Below are 18578 nucleotides of genomic sequence, written 5' to 3'. Positions count from 1 at the left end.
GCGGCAGGCGGGCAGGGGCCAGGACCTGGGGCTTCAGCTGCCTGGCACATTGTTACTGCCCAGACAGTTCAATCCTCATGCCCAGTTCAAGTAACAGGTATCATTTGGCACGTGTGGCGCCAAATGACTAAAAGCAACCTTGTTTTCCTCTCCCGGAGCTTGCCAATGTGCCTTTGCTGAGTAGAGTCTCCCACCGGCCGCCTCTGTCGCTCCTGGGTACTGGCTGCTGAAGACTGCGTATATCGGGAAAAAACCAACTCTCTTTCTGAGCTTATCAATGTGAGCTGCTTTTTGAATACTTTTTCCCAACTGACTTGGAAAGTAGGATCAGTGACCTAGGCTCTGATAGTGTTTTGGAGGACACTGGATAGCTGAAGGGGAACAGGCATTGCCTGCTGTGTTTATTTTTCCAAACTGCTTGCATTTTGGACAAGCGGCTCTAAATCAATGGGGTGGTTAGGGGCTCCATCGTCTGGTTTATCTCGTATTCAGACCTTTCCATTCAGCCAAGTGGGTAAATGGTCCCGACTTGTCTTGTTTGTGTGACCACCTTTTTGCTACACCTGAAAAAAGTAGGTATTGGTCTGTGGAGACCACTCTGATTAAAGTAGAGCATGGTTAAGTAACCTATGCAATTGACCCCTACTGGTGAATTTAAACTTCTTAAAAAGTTTTTAAGATAAATGAAAAGGATAATGAAACGAAAAATGAAAACATTCCTGCTTTCTCAGTAAACATTTGTATCTTTCCTCTGGTTTTGATTTCTGGAATATCTTTTAAAAATGACTTTTCCTTGTTGTTAAAGACAAATTCAAAGAACAATTCTAGAATATCCATTGTTAATAACAGTACCACAGTACCATGTAACATACATATGTAAACCTCTGTGTGTGTGTGTGTGCGCGCGCGCGCGTGCGCGTGCATGCTCGTGCATGCTCGTGCATGTGTGTAACCAGTGCTTCTAGATTCAGAACTTTTTCCAATTCATTAGGGCATTTTTAAATTGCATGATAGGTTTGTAATATGCTCAGGGTTGAATCAGTGTGTCATCAGGGTTCTGATCATTGTTTGGCCAGCATGATATCCATCGTCATACTTTAAAGGTGTGTTTCAGGATGAATGCTGCCTGGGAGGCCTGTTCTGTGACTATAGCCACAGTCCTGTGTCTACCATTACCACTGCCCCCTTAAGCCCTGATCACCCTGAGGTCTGGGATTTCATGCATAATTATCCAGTCAAAGTATTTGTTTGTACCTACCACGTGTCAGGCTCTGTGCTAGCCGTTTTAGGGAATGCAGAGAGAAGAAGGGGTGAAGCATCACTTTCTTTAAAAACTATTGCATACCAGATTCTGTATTAGATGCTAACGAGATTTACAGAAACCCAGCATCTTGATTTGTAATGTTCTTCATGAAAATCTGCACCCCTCTTTCCAGTCTCTTATACTCATTTGATCGTCTCTTATGTTCATACCCAGAGAGACTGGAAAGAGGGGTGCAGATTTTCATGAAGAATGTTAAACAGCCCTGGGAAGTCAAACGGAGGCTTCAGTTACATTTAGTAGCTGCCAGAGAGGGTTGCCTCCCAGAAACCAAAAAGTTATGCAGGAGGGAGCTGATGCTGTTAAACCTAAATAGACCACACATTTGAAAGTGAGGCCTCTTGTTCACTGTGGAGGATAATACCAGGTTTGCTTTTCCCCTACTGTGTCTCCTGAATTAGAATCCCTCATTATTCACATCTGATGCCCTTTCTTCTTTGTGTTTGTAACAGAGAATTCTAATTTTAAAATAATTAATTTTAAGAGCTAACATTTTAAACTTTTGATGTGCTTATTTCAAGTTTAGAAATAAAATTCTAAAGTGTTAAGACCTTCAGTGTATACTAAACTTGAAGTGGGGCAGCAGGAGTTCTGCCTTTATCTCTAGAATATCAAGTCTATCCTCTGAAACTTTCACTTGTAGATTTCTCACTTTTGACTTTAAACTGCCTGAGGGCAGGAGCAGTGTTTGTGTTTCCTGGCTGCCTGTCACCTGTTTAACACAATGCTCGGCTCAGCAGGCACTTAAGAAATATTTGCAGTCAGGACAGTGGCCACACCTGTAATCCCAGCTACTCAGGTGGCCAGTGCAGGAGGATCTCTTGAGCCCAGGAGTTCGCGACCAGCCTGGGCAACATAGTGAGACACCATCTCTAAAAACATGAAAAATAAATAAGTAAATAAGAAATACTTGTGAAAGAAAGTGAGTGAGGGCTAATGGGGACTTTGAAGAGAAGTGAACTCTCTGGGCCCAAGCAGAAGGCAGGAGAGCCCATGAAATGTGAAGGTATTTGGATGGTGGCAGAATAGTGGGAGATAAAGATGTTAAAATAGCAAGAGACACAAAGACACCAGGGACACTGGGCCGATTCTGCTGCCAGCGAGCAGCCCTGTGGGTTTTGCTCAGGGGAATGGTGATGTCATGACGTCTGTATTTTCTTTTCTTTTTTCTTTTTCTTTCTTTCTTTCTTTTTTTTTTGTTTGTTTGTTTTTTTTATAGACAGAGTTTCACTCTGTTGCCCAGGCTGGAGTACAGTGGCACAATCTCAGCTCACTGCAACCTCCCAACTCCTGGGCTCAATCGATCCTGCCACTTCAGCCCCCTGAGTACCTGGGACTACAGGTATGTGCCACTATGCCCAGCTAAGTTTTGTAATTTTTGTAGACACAGGGTTTTGCCATGTTGCCCAGGCTGGTCTCGAACACCTGGGCTCAAGCGATCCACCCACCTTAGCCTCCCAAAGTACTGGGATTACAGATGTGAGCCACTGCACCCACCCGAGGTCTGTATTTTCTAAAGATAACTGCATTGTAATTTATAGAATGCATAGAAGGGAGATAAGGAAATCAGGAGGCCATGAAATCCCAGTGAGCCAAGCCTCCGTCACCCACCATGTAAAGCACGGAGCAGCTTGAAAGGACATTGAGAGAAGTAAACCCACAGGTTCAGTGGCCAGTGGCAAAGGACAAGAGCCACAGAGGCACTGGGACCTGAGAGCTAAGAGAGCAGGGATGCGGGTCACAGAGGGAGGGATGTTTGGGGCTACAGGTGGATAGAAAGGAAGATGGAGTTGAGTTTTTGACCTGTTGACTTACCGTAGTGGTGGGATACCCGGTGAGGCTTGTGGCCTGCATTGGGCATCCTGGGTCACAACTCTGAATGAGGTTGGAGCAGAGGTCCAGCTGTGGTGAGGATCGGCACAGTCGTGCTTGTGGGACTCCTCCTTGGTCCAACTCTTAACGCTCAACCTACACCATCACCCCTGTGCTTGCTCCCCAAATGCCTAAGCACTGTCATTCCTTTATCACTAGTTGTTGCCTGTTGGGTTTGCTCCATTTGTCCTCACAGGTTAGCTGCCCTGGAAGGAAACTCCACCCTGCTCAGAGACGCACTGAGGCTGAGACCCAAGGGAGGCCCCTCTCTAATTGGACAGCCTCTTGATAGACTGGGGGAAGCTCCCTCACAGCCCATCAGGGTCAGCAGGCATTTCTTGCACTGTTTCGAGTCCTGTTTATGAACTGAGCAAATTACTGTTCCTACCACCAACTGCCCCGACCTGGGACCCCAGGCTTCCTGTTAGCCTGTGTTTCCCACCTCAAACCTGCTTTGGGTTTTGCCTCGTGGCTTTTGACAGAGAGCTGACAGCCAGTCATCCTTGCTACTGGGTGCTTCTCTCCAGGTTAAACGCTGTGTTTACCGTGAGCCTTTGGGACAGGTCCCTGGTTTTTTTTTGTTGTTTTTTTTTGTTTTGTTTTGTTTTTTGAGACAGAGTCTCGCTCTGTTGCCCAGGCTGGGTCCCTGGTGTTTTAATCATCGTGAAACAGCAGCTGAGATTTTAAAAGATGATCTCATGGCACTCTGTGAACTTTCTGCAACTCTGCTGCTTTCTCTGTTGGTCATTGCCTTTCATTTTTATATTCTTTTTTTCTGATAAGTTGTTTCATTATTGATAAGTGTTAAATTGCACTGTGTCTTGCTCCCCTCTATAATGAAAGCTATTCTTCGCTTGAGATCACAGCTTAGATTTTCTTTGAAATTCCCCAAGAGTTAACACAGGGCTTTGAACACAGTGGGCATTTAATAAATCCTTGATGATGATGTTCAAGTTCACACGTTGGTCTTCAACTCTCTGGCGGGGTCAGAGGACCATCTGTGCTCGCTCAGATATGTCAACTGCAGACCCAGAAAGCAGCCTTCTCCAGACAAGTTGCTCCTGTCTCCTGGGCCGTGTGATTCGAGGCATGTAATCATAATCCTGAGCTGTCAGCAGGGCAGTGATTGGTTTCCAGATTTCAAGTCCATGAAACAGGTAGCCAGGGTTGGCGAAAAGAATATTTCTGGGAAGTTAGGAGGCCTGGTTGAGTCTTGGATCTTCAGTGACTGATGCTGTGACCATGAGATACTCACTCACCCCTGGTGGGTCTCAGTTTCCTCATCCATAACATGAGGAGAGGGACACAGTGCTCTCTCCGGCCCCCCAGCTGTCAGGTCTCTAAATCTATTACTTTGCCACCATGAGGAGATGGCTGTCATGTGAGTTCTGCACGGTATTGGCATGTTTCCTTATACGAGGGTGGCTTTACACATTTGAGCATGGCAAAGTTTAAGTGGCCCCTCCTTCAACCAAAAATAAAAACTTTTCATACATGATTTTTAGCAGAATGTATACAAACGACCATCAAAATGGAAAAAAAAAACAAATTATACAAGACTTACATGATTAGTTCAAGAGAATTAAATATGCAAAATGCTTGGTTGTTTTAAAAATGCAGGGAAAAATAACTGTTACTAAATGAGGACACTTTTATGAGAAAGAGAAAAGATTGGCGGTAAGAATGAGCTAATTAAATTGACATTTATGTTTCCTTCCCCCTTCTGGGGGCTCCACTAATCCTGGACCTCCGACTGCGGAAATAAACATCTTCAGCACAGACGTTTAGAGGAAGGGGGAAAGGACAGCATCGTTAATCCTTTTCTTAAGGGAAAGGACAATAAATTCCCAGTTATAAAGGTAAAAAGGCATTAAAGAGGAAGCTACATCTATCATTGCCTTCCTTTATTTGCTGTTGAGAGGACCGAGATAGCACCAGAGCCTCAAACAGCTTTTGTGGTTTGAGCTAGGATAGTGTAAGGTAGGAAAGGTATTTGGCTATGGGAAAAGTACATTTATTCACCACGTTGCAAAATAGGCGAAAATGAACTAAATTGTCATACTCTCACCTGCCCTGCATCATACAGCTTTGCCCTAGAACTTGAATGTTTGTCCAACTGTTCGTTTTTCTCTAGCTCCGTATGCTAGGAGCAAACTTAGAAGCAACATTTATTGGCTGTGATGTGTCCACTGCAATCGTGTATGGGTGCTGGCCTGAGTAGAGCACTTGCCAGGTCACCTCACTCATCCAGAGACAGCCTCATGGTGGATGAGTGTGTCTAGGGCACTTGAAAGATCAATGTTTGGGCCAGTCACAAACACCTGTGTAATGTATGGTTACATCCATATGAAATGTCCAGAATGGGCAGATATATAGAGACAAAGATCAGTGGCCTTTCTAGGCTGGGGGATAGGGGAAGGAATGGGAGTGATTGCAGATAGGTTCAGGTTTCTTTTTGGAGTCATGAAAATGCTCTAAAAATGATTGTGGTCATGGTTGCATGATTTGGTGAAAACATTAAAAACTATTGAGTTGTATACTTTAAATAGGTGAGTCATATGATATGTGAGTCATATCTCAAGGAAGAAGAATGCTTGGAGTTTGAAACTCGTTTAATTTATTCAGTAAGAGACATTTTTTCCCAAAAGGTTGAAACTAGTTTAATTTATTCGATAAGAGACAGTTTTTCCCAAAGTTGATTTTGGCTGTTGTTTTTTTTGGGATAGGTTATGGTATCAGTATTTTTATTTAGAACAGGTGACTTTAACTAATTTTGTAATTTATAATATGAAACTATCAAATGTATAGAAAGAAGAAAAGGAATAGCCAATGAAGAAAGTGTATTTTTGCAGTTTGTGCATGTTTATTATTAGATTTTTTTCCCATAAACTAATAGTAAATCATCGTCCATTTCCTAAGTCTCTACAAACTGACAGCAGAATAATAATTAGAAGAATGAGCAGGAAGCTTAGAGACCATTAAGTCCAGCTGTCTTTCTTTGCAGATAATCAGATAACAGAGTAAGGGACGTGGGAAGGGTGAGTTGGAGGGAGGACTCAAAGCCCTGACTTCAGCCCATTACTGTTGAGATGGATCACCCTGACACTCTGAGGCTACTTCCTGGGTCCATTCTGTTTTGTCGTCATCTATGTCCTTTGCCCATGTCTGGTTTGAGAGGTCACAGGGAAGTGAGCAGGGGCCAGCAATAGAAGGAAGACCTTGTGGGCTGGGAATTTTCAATCTGAAACTTCCTTGTGAAATTTTAAATTCTCCTTTTAACATGTAAGTTATTATTGAGGCCTTTAGGAAATAACTTACTGTCACTTTTGAACTGATAGGTGCAGAATCACCAATTTTGTCTGTTTGTTTTTATTTTTTAACAGAGTCTCTGTGTGTCAACTAGGCTGGAGTGCAGTGGTACAATCATGGCTCGCTGCAGCCTCAAACTCCTCAGCTCAAGTGATCCTCCAACCTCAGCCTTCCTTATAGCTAGAACTACAGGCGCGCACCACCACATCCGGCTAATTTTTTAATGCTATGTAGACACAGAGCCTTACTATGCTGCCCAGGCTGGTCCCAAACTCCTGGCCTCAAGTGATCTTCCCACCTCAGCCTCCAAAAGTGCTAGGATTACAGGCATTAGCCACTGTGCCCAGCCCCCAATTTTGAATTTAAATAATGTCACTTTATTGCAGACCATATAACTCTCCAAGTGTGTCCATGACAAGGAATTTGGTTTTTAATGAGAGTAGATCTCTCCAAAGCCTGGGTGGATTTCACTGGGTAATTTTATCTGGCTGCTTTCTCCTGAAGACAGACAGGTAGATAAGGGTAAGTGTTCCAGAAAGTGAATATTTTAGTTTGGAGATGAAGAGGACTAAACCAGCCCTCTAAAGGGTGTTTTTAAGGCCTTAGGTAGGATCAGCTTCATCTCAGATTTGCCCTTTTAAATTAGGTGATTGAGAAGAGAAAGAATTTTTCTAAATGGTGTCTTCTGCTAGGCTTTTTTTTTTTCCATGCAGAGCTGGTCTTAACTTGCAAATTTCATCTTAATTTCTTTTTTTCCGTTCTCGTTTTTTTTAATCCTCCCAGCTTAGTAGTATAGAGAGTGCATATAGAATATAGAGTAACCCAGAATTCAGCACTCCCAGTATAAAAGATTGCTCCTTTCAACTTTGGCATTCTTTGTGAAGAAAATCTATGGAGTTTTAAGCAGAGAAAGTGGATGGGACAGTCTTCTAAAGGCAGAAACCAGTGACAGGAGGAAAACAAGAACCTCCGACAATTCTCAGACCACATAAACTAATTTAAATAGACATGATGCAGTGTGCCACATGGTCAGAAATGTGAAGAATTCTTAGGGTTGACATCGTCACCACAGTCAACAGGACTCACAGGAAATGCTAAGTGCTGGTCCTCCTTCAGCCCTGTGTTACGCTGTGTGAGTGCCTGACTCTGGGCCCAGGGCTCAGCAGCACGGTCTTCCTGTCCCAAAGGCTTATTCCACAAACACATCTGTCTCAGCTCCTGCGTGGAGAGAAGACAGCTCCTACTCTTCCTACTCAGTTAATGTAAAGTAATGAACAGTCCTAGAATGAGTTCAGATAGCTTTGTACACATGTTAATAAAAGTGTAAATAACAGACTCCGGACTGCATTAGCACTGTGGCTGTTATTGATATTTTCTACACACTTTACTTGGCAAAATCGAAAACCTAAAGACAGGTTTGGTTTTGTGCCAGCTGGCTCACACTCTAAATTGGCATTAGAAGGTGTATGTCACTACAGAAAAATGACTGTCCCTTCATAATGCCCACCATACTCTGGAGCCCAGGCAGGGAAGCAGCATGGCAGGGGGAGATGGAGGCTCTGGGCAGGGCCCCTGCAGGGCCCTCCATGTACACCAGCCCACCTGATGTTGGAGAACTGAGTTGGGCAAGTCATTTCTGCTCTCTGGGTCTGTTTTCTTATGTGTATATTGAGTGGTTTGGAATCATCTCCAAGGTTGCTTCCAACTCTAATGCTCTTTGAGGTTTATTTATACATGGAGGGACCCCTCGGGGGCACCTGAAGGTCACTCCCAAGCTCTGTTTCCGTCAAGGGCCTCCCAACTTGTCCAAGCATCCAACATCATGCTGTGATTCCTTTTTCCTTTGCAACAAAACAAAGCACACTGAGGAGTTTCTTATTCAGTGTCAGTAGATAGACTGTTTTGAGGCAGCACAGTGACTGTGTTGAAGATATAAGACCTCCTTCCCTGAGCTCATGTGCTCGTTCTAGCTGACGTTGTCCTGAATACATCTGGAATCTGTGAAGTGTTATTTTCACTGCATCTTCTCTTTCATCTCAGCCCAGGTGTCCTAAACCATCATTAGGCCCCTGCCGAGATGATGGTTGTCCTGTCTTCTGATTGGACTCTGTTTCTTGGGACGGTTGTCCTGAGTCACCTTCCGAGGCCCATGCTTTACAGCATTTCCTAGAGCAACGAGTCGGGTCTTCGAGTAAATCCTTTTTTTTTTGAGACAGAGTTTTGCTCTTGTTGCCCAGGCTGGAGTGCAATGGCACAATCTCAGCTCACTGCAGCCTCCGCCTCCCAGGTTCAAGCGATTCTCCTGCCTCAGCTTCCCGAGTAGCTGGGATTACAGGCATGCCCCACCATGCGTGGATAATTTTGTATTTTTAGTAGAGACGGGGTTTCTCCATGTTGGTCAGGCTAGTCTCGAACTCCCAGCCTCAGGTGATCTGCCCGCCTTGGCCTCCCAAAGTGCTGGGATTACAGGCGTGCCCCACTGCGCCCGGCTGAGTAAATCCATTTTTAGAGTCATAAAAGATCCAAGGTAGAGGTCTAATTCAGCCCATTCTCTCCCCAGGCTTATTTTCCATCACTTCATAGACCCGGAAACTAAGGCTCAAAGAGACTAAATGCAATCTACAAGAACTGATGAATGTTCTAGATCTCAGACCAGTGCCCTCACCATTACCCTGTGCTGCTCAGGTTGGAGTGCAGTGGTGTGATCTCGGCTCATTGCAATCTCTGCCTCCCAGGTTCAAACAATTCTCATGCCTCAGCCTCCCAAGTAGCTGGAATTACAGGCATGCACCACCACACCTGGCTGATTTTTGTATTTTTAGTGGAGACCGGGTTTCACCACGTTGCCCAGGCTGGTCTCGAACTCCTGGCCTCAAGTGATCCGCCCACCTCAGCCCCCAAAGCGCTGAGACTACAGACATGAGCCACTGTGCTGCCTTTAAAAACACATGTCTGCTGCATGCCTTGGAAGAAGGCAAGAAAGTAAATGATAATAAAAATACATAAACAATTTTACTTTATTTTAAAGGCTACAAAAAGTCTATGATTATGATGACAGAAGTTTAGTCTTATCTTTGTAAATTGCCCTTTTTGGTTAGTTCATAGAAAGCTTTAGACAGGAATCTTAGGCACATTGCTTGGCTCCATTGTACACTAGTTTCTTTATCTTGAGGTGGGAAAAATGGATCTAGCTTTTCCTCTCTCACAGGAATATTGTGAAAATAAATATGAAATAATGAGTTGGATTTTTCCAGGCCTTAGAATCATTCCAAGGATCAGGCGTTTTGTATAGAATTGCATTAACTCTTTTGATTTCCTCCTTATCAGATAAGGCTTTTAATACACTTGATTTATGTATTTTTATATTCATAGTGATATGAAAGGTACATTCTATGTTTTGACACAGTGTTCCTAACTTCATTGGTTATTTCATGTTCATGAACCTTAAAAATATTCAGATAGTGTGGGTTGGGGCTACTCATGTGGATTATTAAAGTGGTGATTTGAGACAGAATCAAGATTTGAATTGTTAAGGTTTTATATCCCAGGGTGAAGACATGGCTGATATCCTAATCTAGTGTCTGCATATATGATTATAGTAATGCCTTTGAAATTGAAAGAAAAGGCACAAACTGGGGAAGAGGTAGTATCTGAGCTAAGGAGTTCCTACATTATTTGCTTTTACGTTTCCAGCCCTTTATAAACCCATATGTTGTGTGGGGCATGGTGGCTCATGCCTGTAATCCCAGCACTTTGGGAGGCCAAGGCAGGCAGATAGATCACTTGAGGCCAGGAGTTCGAGATCACCCTGGCCAGAATGGCAAAACCCTGTCTCTACTAAAAATAAAAAAATTAGCTGGGCATGGTGGCACATGCCTATAATCCCAGCTACTCAGGAGGCAGAGGCACGAGAATCACTTGAGTCCAGGAGATCAAGGCTGCAGTGAGCCAAGATCACACCACTGTACTCCAGCCTGGGCAACACAGTGAGAACCTGTCTCAAAAAATAAAAATAAAAAACCCTGTACATTGTCCTGGTACTTGTACATAGTATTATTAAACCCTTCTTTAATTAGTAAAGTAAATGCCATGAATTATTATTCTGAACTATAAAGTTTCCCATTTTAATCGAACTAGAGGTGTAGAGAATATAATGGGAAAGGCATGAGTGCCAGTAAGTCTGTAATTATAATGTGTTTAATACGCTAGACTTTACGTGCTGCATGCCAGTAAAACACAGCGTAAACACCATTCTGTAGACCTTGGTTCTCCTGTGTGGTCTGCAGACCCACTCCAGCAGCAACATCTACTTCTGAAAATGCCCCACCCCTGACCTGCCGGATCAGAATCTGCATTTTCACATGATCCCTGGGTGATTCAGTTGCTTGTTAAGTTTGAGATGCACTGACTATGCAGCTTTTGATTCACCCTATTGGCCCATGAGAGGACGTTATACTGTCCTATCTAATGTGCATAAGAAAACGATCTATGAAACTGAGGCTGCTGGAATTCTATCCTGTGCTGAATACAGTTCTCCTTTACTATTCCCCATCCCCCCAAAAGTTGTTTTACACGTATTGTCAGTTTGACAGAGTTTAAGGTCTGTTCCACTTGGTCTGCTCCACCTGGCTTTCATAAACTTGATTGTTCCCACTTTGATTTTATGCCCAAAGATAATCTGCAATCTTACAGTTCCTAGAGTTCTTGTTTTATTTGAAAGAAATACCCTTTTGCAAATTAGTGATTGCAAGAAAAAAGTAAGACCACTAACAAAGAGCAATAATTGCTTTTTGGGGGCTAGCATTTAAAACCCCACAAGGGGAAATTCACTTTGATTTTCTTCCTTTTTGTTCTAAGTGAGAAGTAGTATAAAGGAGATCTTGTTCATGTTTTAGGAAAGAAAAATGTAATTAAGAATTAAACTCTTGTTAATGTAGGCATTTTCATCCTGAAAGTCATTTTTATCATTCTCAGTCTATCTAATAAATTTAGTTGTCTTAAGAATAACTGAACACTGCCAAGTCTTGCTATTTAAAGTCATTGGGGATTATGTAGATTTTTTTTTCCTTCTCTCAAGTTTTCTAGTAAGCTAAGGAAAGCAAATTCAGTTACTTGGTGGCCTGGACTCTGCATCTGGCAGGTGCACCTGCTTGCCTTCAGATCAAGGTGTGCTATTGCAGAACGTGTGATCCACCACAGGGGATGCCAGGGTGGTGAGGTGAGAATCCTGGAAGATGAAGATTTGCTCATGGGCCACTTTTCTCTTCAGGCATAGGTAGGGCCTGCGTGAACCCCTGCACTGCTGCAATTGATTCTACCTCAGGTGGTTCAGTCCTGTTGATTTCATCTAGAAAGGAAGGAAAGGGTAAAGAGACTGCAATATACTAGACAGAAAGGCACTCTTTCTTTTGCAAATTCATGGGCAGAGCTATCTATCACCTGCCCCTCTGAAGGTATCTGTGTTCCCTTAACTTGACAGCATTTGGCCACTGAGGCCCTTGAATGCCCACTTCAGAGAGCAAGTTAAAGAGAGAAAGCATGTTTGCCTTTGAATCCCACACAGGCCATCCCGCAGGGCCAGGCAAGGAGTGAAAGTCACTGCTCAGGAGCAGTCGGCAAGGATGGAGACGAGGCTTTCTGGGGGCGAGGGGTTTGCTAGACCCCATGGCTGGACGGCCATTGTCAAGAGGTTGGGGCAAGGAGGAGGCTTCTTGGAGGATGTAAGAAAGAGGAGATCTGAACGGAAGAGTCACATGGGAGGAGAAGGGCAGACCTACCTAGCCAGTGTCACTAGCATGAACCAGATCTTGGAGTGAATGATGTCAGCAGAGCCCCTACTCAGAGCCCGTCCTTGTCCACCCTCCAGGAGATCAGTAGTTCTCAAAAATGGTGGTAGGGAGTGGAGGATGGACCAAATTCAAATCGCCTAAGGAGGAGCTGTTTTAGAAGACACTCTCCCAGGCTCCTGCCTCCTCCTCCTGGGGCACACAGGTAGCATAGTCTGCAAGTTAAGTACTTTACTAGTTGAGAGTTTGGATTCTGAGCCAGCCACACTGGAGTCAGAATTCTAGCTCTTCCCTTATTAGCTATATGCCCTTTGCCCAGATACTAAGCCTCTCTTATCCCCATCTCCTCATCTGTAAAATAGTGATGATAGCAATCGTAACCATTGCATGGGAATGTTATCAGAATTGGGGGAAATAATCTGTGCAAAATGCTTGGCACGATACCTGTCATATAAGGAAATGCTCAGTGACTGTAAAATTTTCTTTTATGACTGGAACCTAATTTTATTCAGAAGAAAACTTTGAGAGCTTGTCCAACTCTGAAAAGACCTAAGTGATTAAAGTTACTTTGATTATAATTCTAGACATTAGCCTGCTTTAAAGATATTAGAATCATAGTACAATTCAAGCTGTTTTCATTTCATCTGAAAGGCTTGCAATGTGAGTTATGATGCACGTAAAAATGTTGTCATCCTACTTATCAATTTATCCCACACACAAATGTTTTTGAAAACTTGCAATGATGACAAATTATCTGGGAATCGGAAAGCGACACCTTTAACTAGTTATCTTCCCCCGCCTTCCTTCCCCTCTTACCCCACCCGGGAAGAATTCCCTGACCAGGAGCGCACCCCTCCCCAATGACTCCCAGGCCCGCAGTGGAGCTCGTTTTCACACTTCCTACGACAAAAGATACATCATCAAGACTATTACCAGTGAAGACGTGGCCGAAATGCACAACATCCTGAAGAAATACCACCAGGTAATTTTTCTTGATCTTTATTTGAAACTCCAAGAAGATTAACATGTGTAGCGATTTCTCACCAAGGCCAGAGATTTAAATATATAGTTAGAGAACAAGAAGAACACATTTCACATAAACATCTCCTCTAACCCTGTGTTCTAAAATTACAGTGGCCAGATTCCTGGCAGTTAACCTTTAGGCATGCTTGTGCTATAAAGGTCATTCATTATTTGTATAACACTTTTAACCTAAATACTCTTGTATAATAGTTTCAGTTATCACTACTCTGATTTTAAAATCATTCAGCTTAAGATTTGGCAACTTTGCAGAAGTTTTTGCCTGTGCCAGAGATTAGGTGTTGACCTCTGAGTATGTATCCATTTACACCTCCAAATCCTATTTTGCTGTCACTGGTTCTTCTGTCCTGGCCCCAGCAGGGCCCACGCCATTCACAATCTGCTACGGAGCAAGCTCTCTGATTTTAGAAGGTGAGTGTTGGTCTGCTTCTTGCCCCCTTTTCATCCCCGAGCATAATTCCATTGTACTCACTGGAGGTAAAGTAGACCATCCTTGGGAGCAGCAATCTGTCTCTCCTGGAGTAAATTCCAGCACAAGCTTCTCTGGTAGAGCACATGTTCCCAAGGCCCAGCCTGCGCTGTGAGAGGCCTCCTTCACCATGGAGTATAAGAGCATGAAGTCCAGCGTTGGACAATCCTGGGCTCAAATCCCAGCCAGGTCACTTACTAAGCATGTGACTTCTGGTCTTGGTTGTTTTTTAGAGACAGGGTCTTGCTCTGTTGCCAGGTTGAAGTGCAGTGACGTGATCACAGCTCACTGCATCCTCAACCTCCTGGGCTCAAGCAGTCCTCCCACCCCAGCCTCCCAAGTAGCTGGGACCACAGGTATGCACCACCATGCCTGGCCAATTTTTTTAAGTTGTGTTTTTATAGAGGTGGAGTTTTGCTATGTTGCCCAGGCTGGTCTTGAACTCTTGGGCTCAAGCAGTTCTCCCATCTTGGCCTCCCAAAGTGCTAAGGTTACAGGTGTGAGCCTCCACACCCTGCCTGGATTTTGAAGCCACGGTTTCTTTGTTTATACAGTCGGGATAATAATAACACCTAATATGGATTCTAAAGATTAAATAGGAAATTGCATGTCAAGTACTTAGCACAGTGTCTGTCACACACTAGATACTCAATGTGTGGTGGTGGCCATAGCATTGCTATTATCAAGATAACATCTATGGTATAAAAATAACGTAACAACTAAGTCACTTGGAGAAATTGTAGTCATATGGTATGAACATGTCTGCTGTTGCAACATCCCAGGAATCATCTTCACAACTGGTGTTTAAAACACATACACACATTGTTGCTTTTAGGACCTTAGTCAGCTTGAGCTGTCATAAAAAACCGTAGACTGGGTAGCTTAAATGACAGAAATCTATTTCTTACAGTTCTAGAGGTTGAAGTCTGAGATCAAGGTGCCAGTATGGTCAGGTTCTTCCTGGTTTGCAGACAGCCAGCTTCTTACTGTAGCCTCACGTGTGTTGGCAGGGTCATGGTGGGGGGGATAGGATCAAAAGCACTCTTCTGTCACTTCTAATAAGGGCACTGATCACATAATGAGGGCTGTAACCTCATGACCTAATTACCTCTCAGAGGTCCCACCTCCTAATACCATCACTTGGGGATTAGGGTTTCAACGTAAGCATTTTGGGGGACACAAACTTCCCATTCATAGCAGAGTCATACGGTGTTTTTAACTTAAATAGCTCCCAATCCCCCAAAGGTAAAAATTGGCTGTCACAAAGGGTATTCAAAATAAAGTGCCGCAGGTCCTGAATATATTAATAAAAGGATTCTCGAGTATAAACAATCACACTTACTAAGTATCTGCTTTGAAGGCAGCACTGGCCTGGACTTGTGAGCTCCTAGATGTCTGTTTAAACATCCCTTTAAAAGCATTACTTTATGTTCATGCATGATGCTCTAATATCATGGATTCTTTCTTGGCAGTTGCTTATTCTTCCAATCTTTGCAAATATGATCAATTGCATTTTGCTTGCAGTGAAGTCTATAAAAATCTTTGAGCTATATTCTGTTTCTTGAAACTTGGTACTGCCTCTAGTTTGTTTTCTAAAATCATTAGCCTCTAAATTCATTTAATATCTAATAAATCTTTTATAATATCTATTCCTTTTGAAATTTGTTCTACACTGCTTATGCTACTGCCTCTTATTCTACAGGAAATTTTAAAGTGCCAGGATGCTACCTGTGAGGGGGAAGACATGAGGCTCTGTTATCTGAATGAATTGAATTACAGGTTGCAGCTTTTAACTCTTCACCTTTTAAACTGTCTACTTTTTCATTTTTTCCCCTCTGGAAATTGATATCATACTTATGCATTCTCTTTATACTTTCTTTCAGTTGTCTCAGAACATTCAAAGCAAAGTGATATCTCATGACTGATGAGAGCATAATGTTCTAAAAAATGGCCATGATACCATGCTAATAAAATGTGACACAGAATTGAAGTACCAACTTCTTGATGACAACTTTGAGTTTAGCATCCTTTGACTTTACAAAAATCACGATTTGAAATGTTTTCTCTGGGTTAGTTATTGTAACCTAACATAGGGATTTGACATATCCCCAGTGTTACATAAAATAAGTGTGGGATCAAAATAAGTCTATTGACACTTCCCAGGGGCTTTAACAGTATAAAGACTTCCTTCTGTTCCACTGCTACAAAATTGTTATCTTCTTGGTGTGTTCTTTATTCAGAAAAGTCTCCTTTATCCAACATCTATATTTTTTCTTTTTATAAACAGAATATTTTAAATATAATTTGTAGGGTCTTAATGATTGGGAATCACATTATTAATATAAATTATTTAAAGGGCACTAAGTAGAAGTCAGGAGACATAGATCCTAACCTGTTAGGAACTGCCTCTTGGATGATCTCTGAACTCAGCTTCTGCACCTGCATTTCATTCATTCATTCATTTATTCATGTATTCACTCTTGACCTTATTCCAGAAAGGATTTAAGGTGGCCTTCAAAGAAGTTGGAAATACAAGCTAGAATAAATGAAAAAAAGAAAAGGAAGAGGCAGAAAGATAAAGGCACAAAATGGAGCCTGGAATGAGCGTAGATATATTCATGCCAAGATGACCAGCATGCTTGATACTTTGAGTCTGTTGCCAAGGAGAAATGTAAGTGGTCTTGGTACTAAGATGCAACAGGGTTGACTCTAAGGAGTTCCCCACAGAGCGGACACAGGGACATCTGACCTGATAAAACAACATCCTTGCCACAAGCTGAGAAACATACAAGAATGTTAGAGAACTTAAAAAAAAAATTGTCCGTATAGGCTGCTAATTATCAGTATAGGCCATGTATAAATACAGCCACAGTTGCAGCACCGTTTTTGCTAATTTGTCCGTTTTTAAATTACATTTAAACAAAAGCAAATTAAGAACAAGGAAATGTATAGGTGACACAAACGTTGACCATTAAAGATGGACATGCCACTCATATACATCTCAGCAAAATCTCACATAGAAGAGGTTTTTAAAAATACAGCAGCAGTGAAGAGTACAGTGTTAATTACATGATCAGAGAATTCCACAGAAACCTCATAAAAGGTCTCAACATTCACACAGCTTATTTGATACTGATCTATTCGGGGTGACCCCTGCTAGGGTCACTGAGGGCAGGTCTGGGACCCTGCTCAGGTTGGCAGGTGTTCATGAAGGAAGATGCAGTCCGCCGAGTCAAACATCACACCGGCAGCAATTAGCAAAGGCCACACCAGTGTGTAGTTTACATTTAGTAAATGCTGTTCTACAGAGAAAGGCTATAATGCACGCCGGCTGCCTAGCCCTCTCCCATTCTGGCTTCTGTTTGAATGTTCTTCAGGCTGTTCTTCTTGTATGCCACTTCCAGACGAGATTTTGATGAATATTACTGGGTGGTGGGCTCAGCCTGGCATGTCCTCATGTGATTCTGTGTGACCGGACACAGGCCTGTCATTGGTAAACCCAGGGAGGCCTGTCAAGCTTTGTGTTTCTCTCCCTGTGGTTTGAGATGCTCAGAGGTATTTGAGGTATATGTCAGGCCTTCATTCCTACTTTATGTGGGCCTAGAGTACTTTTAGGGTTTGTACCTAAGAAACTTTATCTCTCTAGCTTCAGTAGTGATCATCATTTCTTCTGTTTCTTCTTGCTTGTTGTTGCTTTTGCCTTGGAATTCTCTGGGCTTCTGAACCTTCCAAATCTAGACAAGTAATGCAGATCGTTCAAGTGCATATCAGTTGATGAGAGGCTCTCATAGAGGGTTTCTCCCGTGGAGTGAATTGCATGGACTTTCTGACAACTTTGGTTACCCAACAGCCCTTTTTTTTTCTTTTCCTTTGTTGTTTTTTGTTTTAAGGAAATGCAGCCACAGTTGGAATTATATTCTGGAGGGTTAAAATTGCCCAAGGCCAGCCTCTGGAGAAGTAGAACATGGCTAGTTATTTGAATATTTGAATAAATTCTTCCTAGGATTAATTTTCTGACACACTGACCTTCCCAGCAATCTGGGATGGCAGGTGGTTCAAGAGCAAGGACTTGGAGCCAGCCAGCCACCTTCTGGTCCCAGCCATGCCCCTGGCCAATGGCATGACCTTGGGCAATTTACTTATACTTTTGACACCTCTTGGTCTATAATATTTGGATAATAGTACCCTCTTCATTTGGGTGTTGTGCTGATTAGGTGAATTCATATTATAACATGCTCAGAGCAGTGTCTAGTATATAAGAAGTGCTAAATGGGCCAGGCGCAGTGGCTCACGTCTGTAATCCCAGCACTTTGGGAGGCCGAGGTGGGTGGATCACCTGAGGTCAGGAGTTCAAGACCAGCCTGACCAACATGGTGAAACCTCATCTCTACTAAAAATACAAAAATTAGCCAGGCATGATGGCACGTGCCTGTAGTCCCAGCTACTCGGGAGGCTGAGGCATGAGAATCGCTTGAACCCAGGAGGTGGAGGTTGCAGTGAGCCGAGGTTGTGCCACTGCACTCCAGCCTGGGTAACAGAGCGAGACTCCGTTTCGAAAAAAAGAAAAAGAAGTGCTAAATGAGTGACTGAATAAGATTTTTAATTAAATATCGTTCTTGTATTTAATTTCCTACACCTCAGTGTTGAAATCATTCTAATGTGGCATTCAGTCCTTAACTCTTTTAATCCACTAGGGGGCCTGGTTTCTGGTAGACTGTGGCACTGATGCAGAATTATGAAGACTTCAGCCGTAAGGAGTTAGATTTTTCCCCCAAGTTCC

At 42.9% G+C, this 18578-nt stretch overlaps 1 protein-coding gene across 3 annotated transcripts in view; it reads left to right on the top strand.

The window, feature by feature from the left end:
• The window catches only part of PIP4K2A (phosphatidylinositol-5-phosphate 4-kinase type 2 alpha), a 179314-nt gene that overhangs the window by 109333 nt on the left and 51403 nt on the right, over positions 1-18578 (top strand). The window contains exons 4-5 of one of the 3 annotated variants that reach the window (XM_055092480.2): positions 2541-2663; positions 13118-13270. The exons of 1 other annotated variant lie outside the window; for it this stretch is intronic. In XM_055092480.2, coding sequence (XP_054948455.1) covers positions 2541-2663; positions 13118-13270 — 276 coding nt within the window. The remainder of the gene's footprint in view (positions 1-2540; positions 2664-13117; positions 13271-18578) is intronic. One more of the 3 variants, XM_034930099.4, reaches the window with a different exon arrangement.

Source organism: Pan paniscus, chromosome 8, assembly GCF_029289425.2.
Source record: "Pan paniscus chromosome 8, NHGRI_mPanPan1-v2.0_pri, whole genome shotgun sequence".
Classification (NCBI taxonomy): domain Eukaryota; kingdom Metazoa; phylum Chordata; class Mammalia; order Primates; family Hominidae; genus Pan; species Pan paniscus.
The sequence above is the reverse complement of the archived record's forward strand: the minus strand, read 5'-3'. Positions and strand labels throughout refer to the sequence as shown.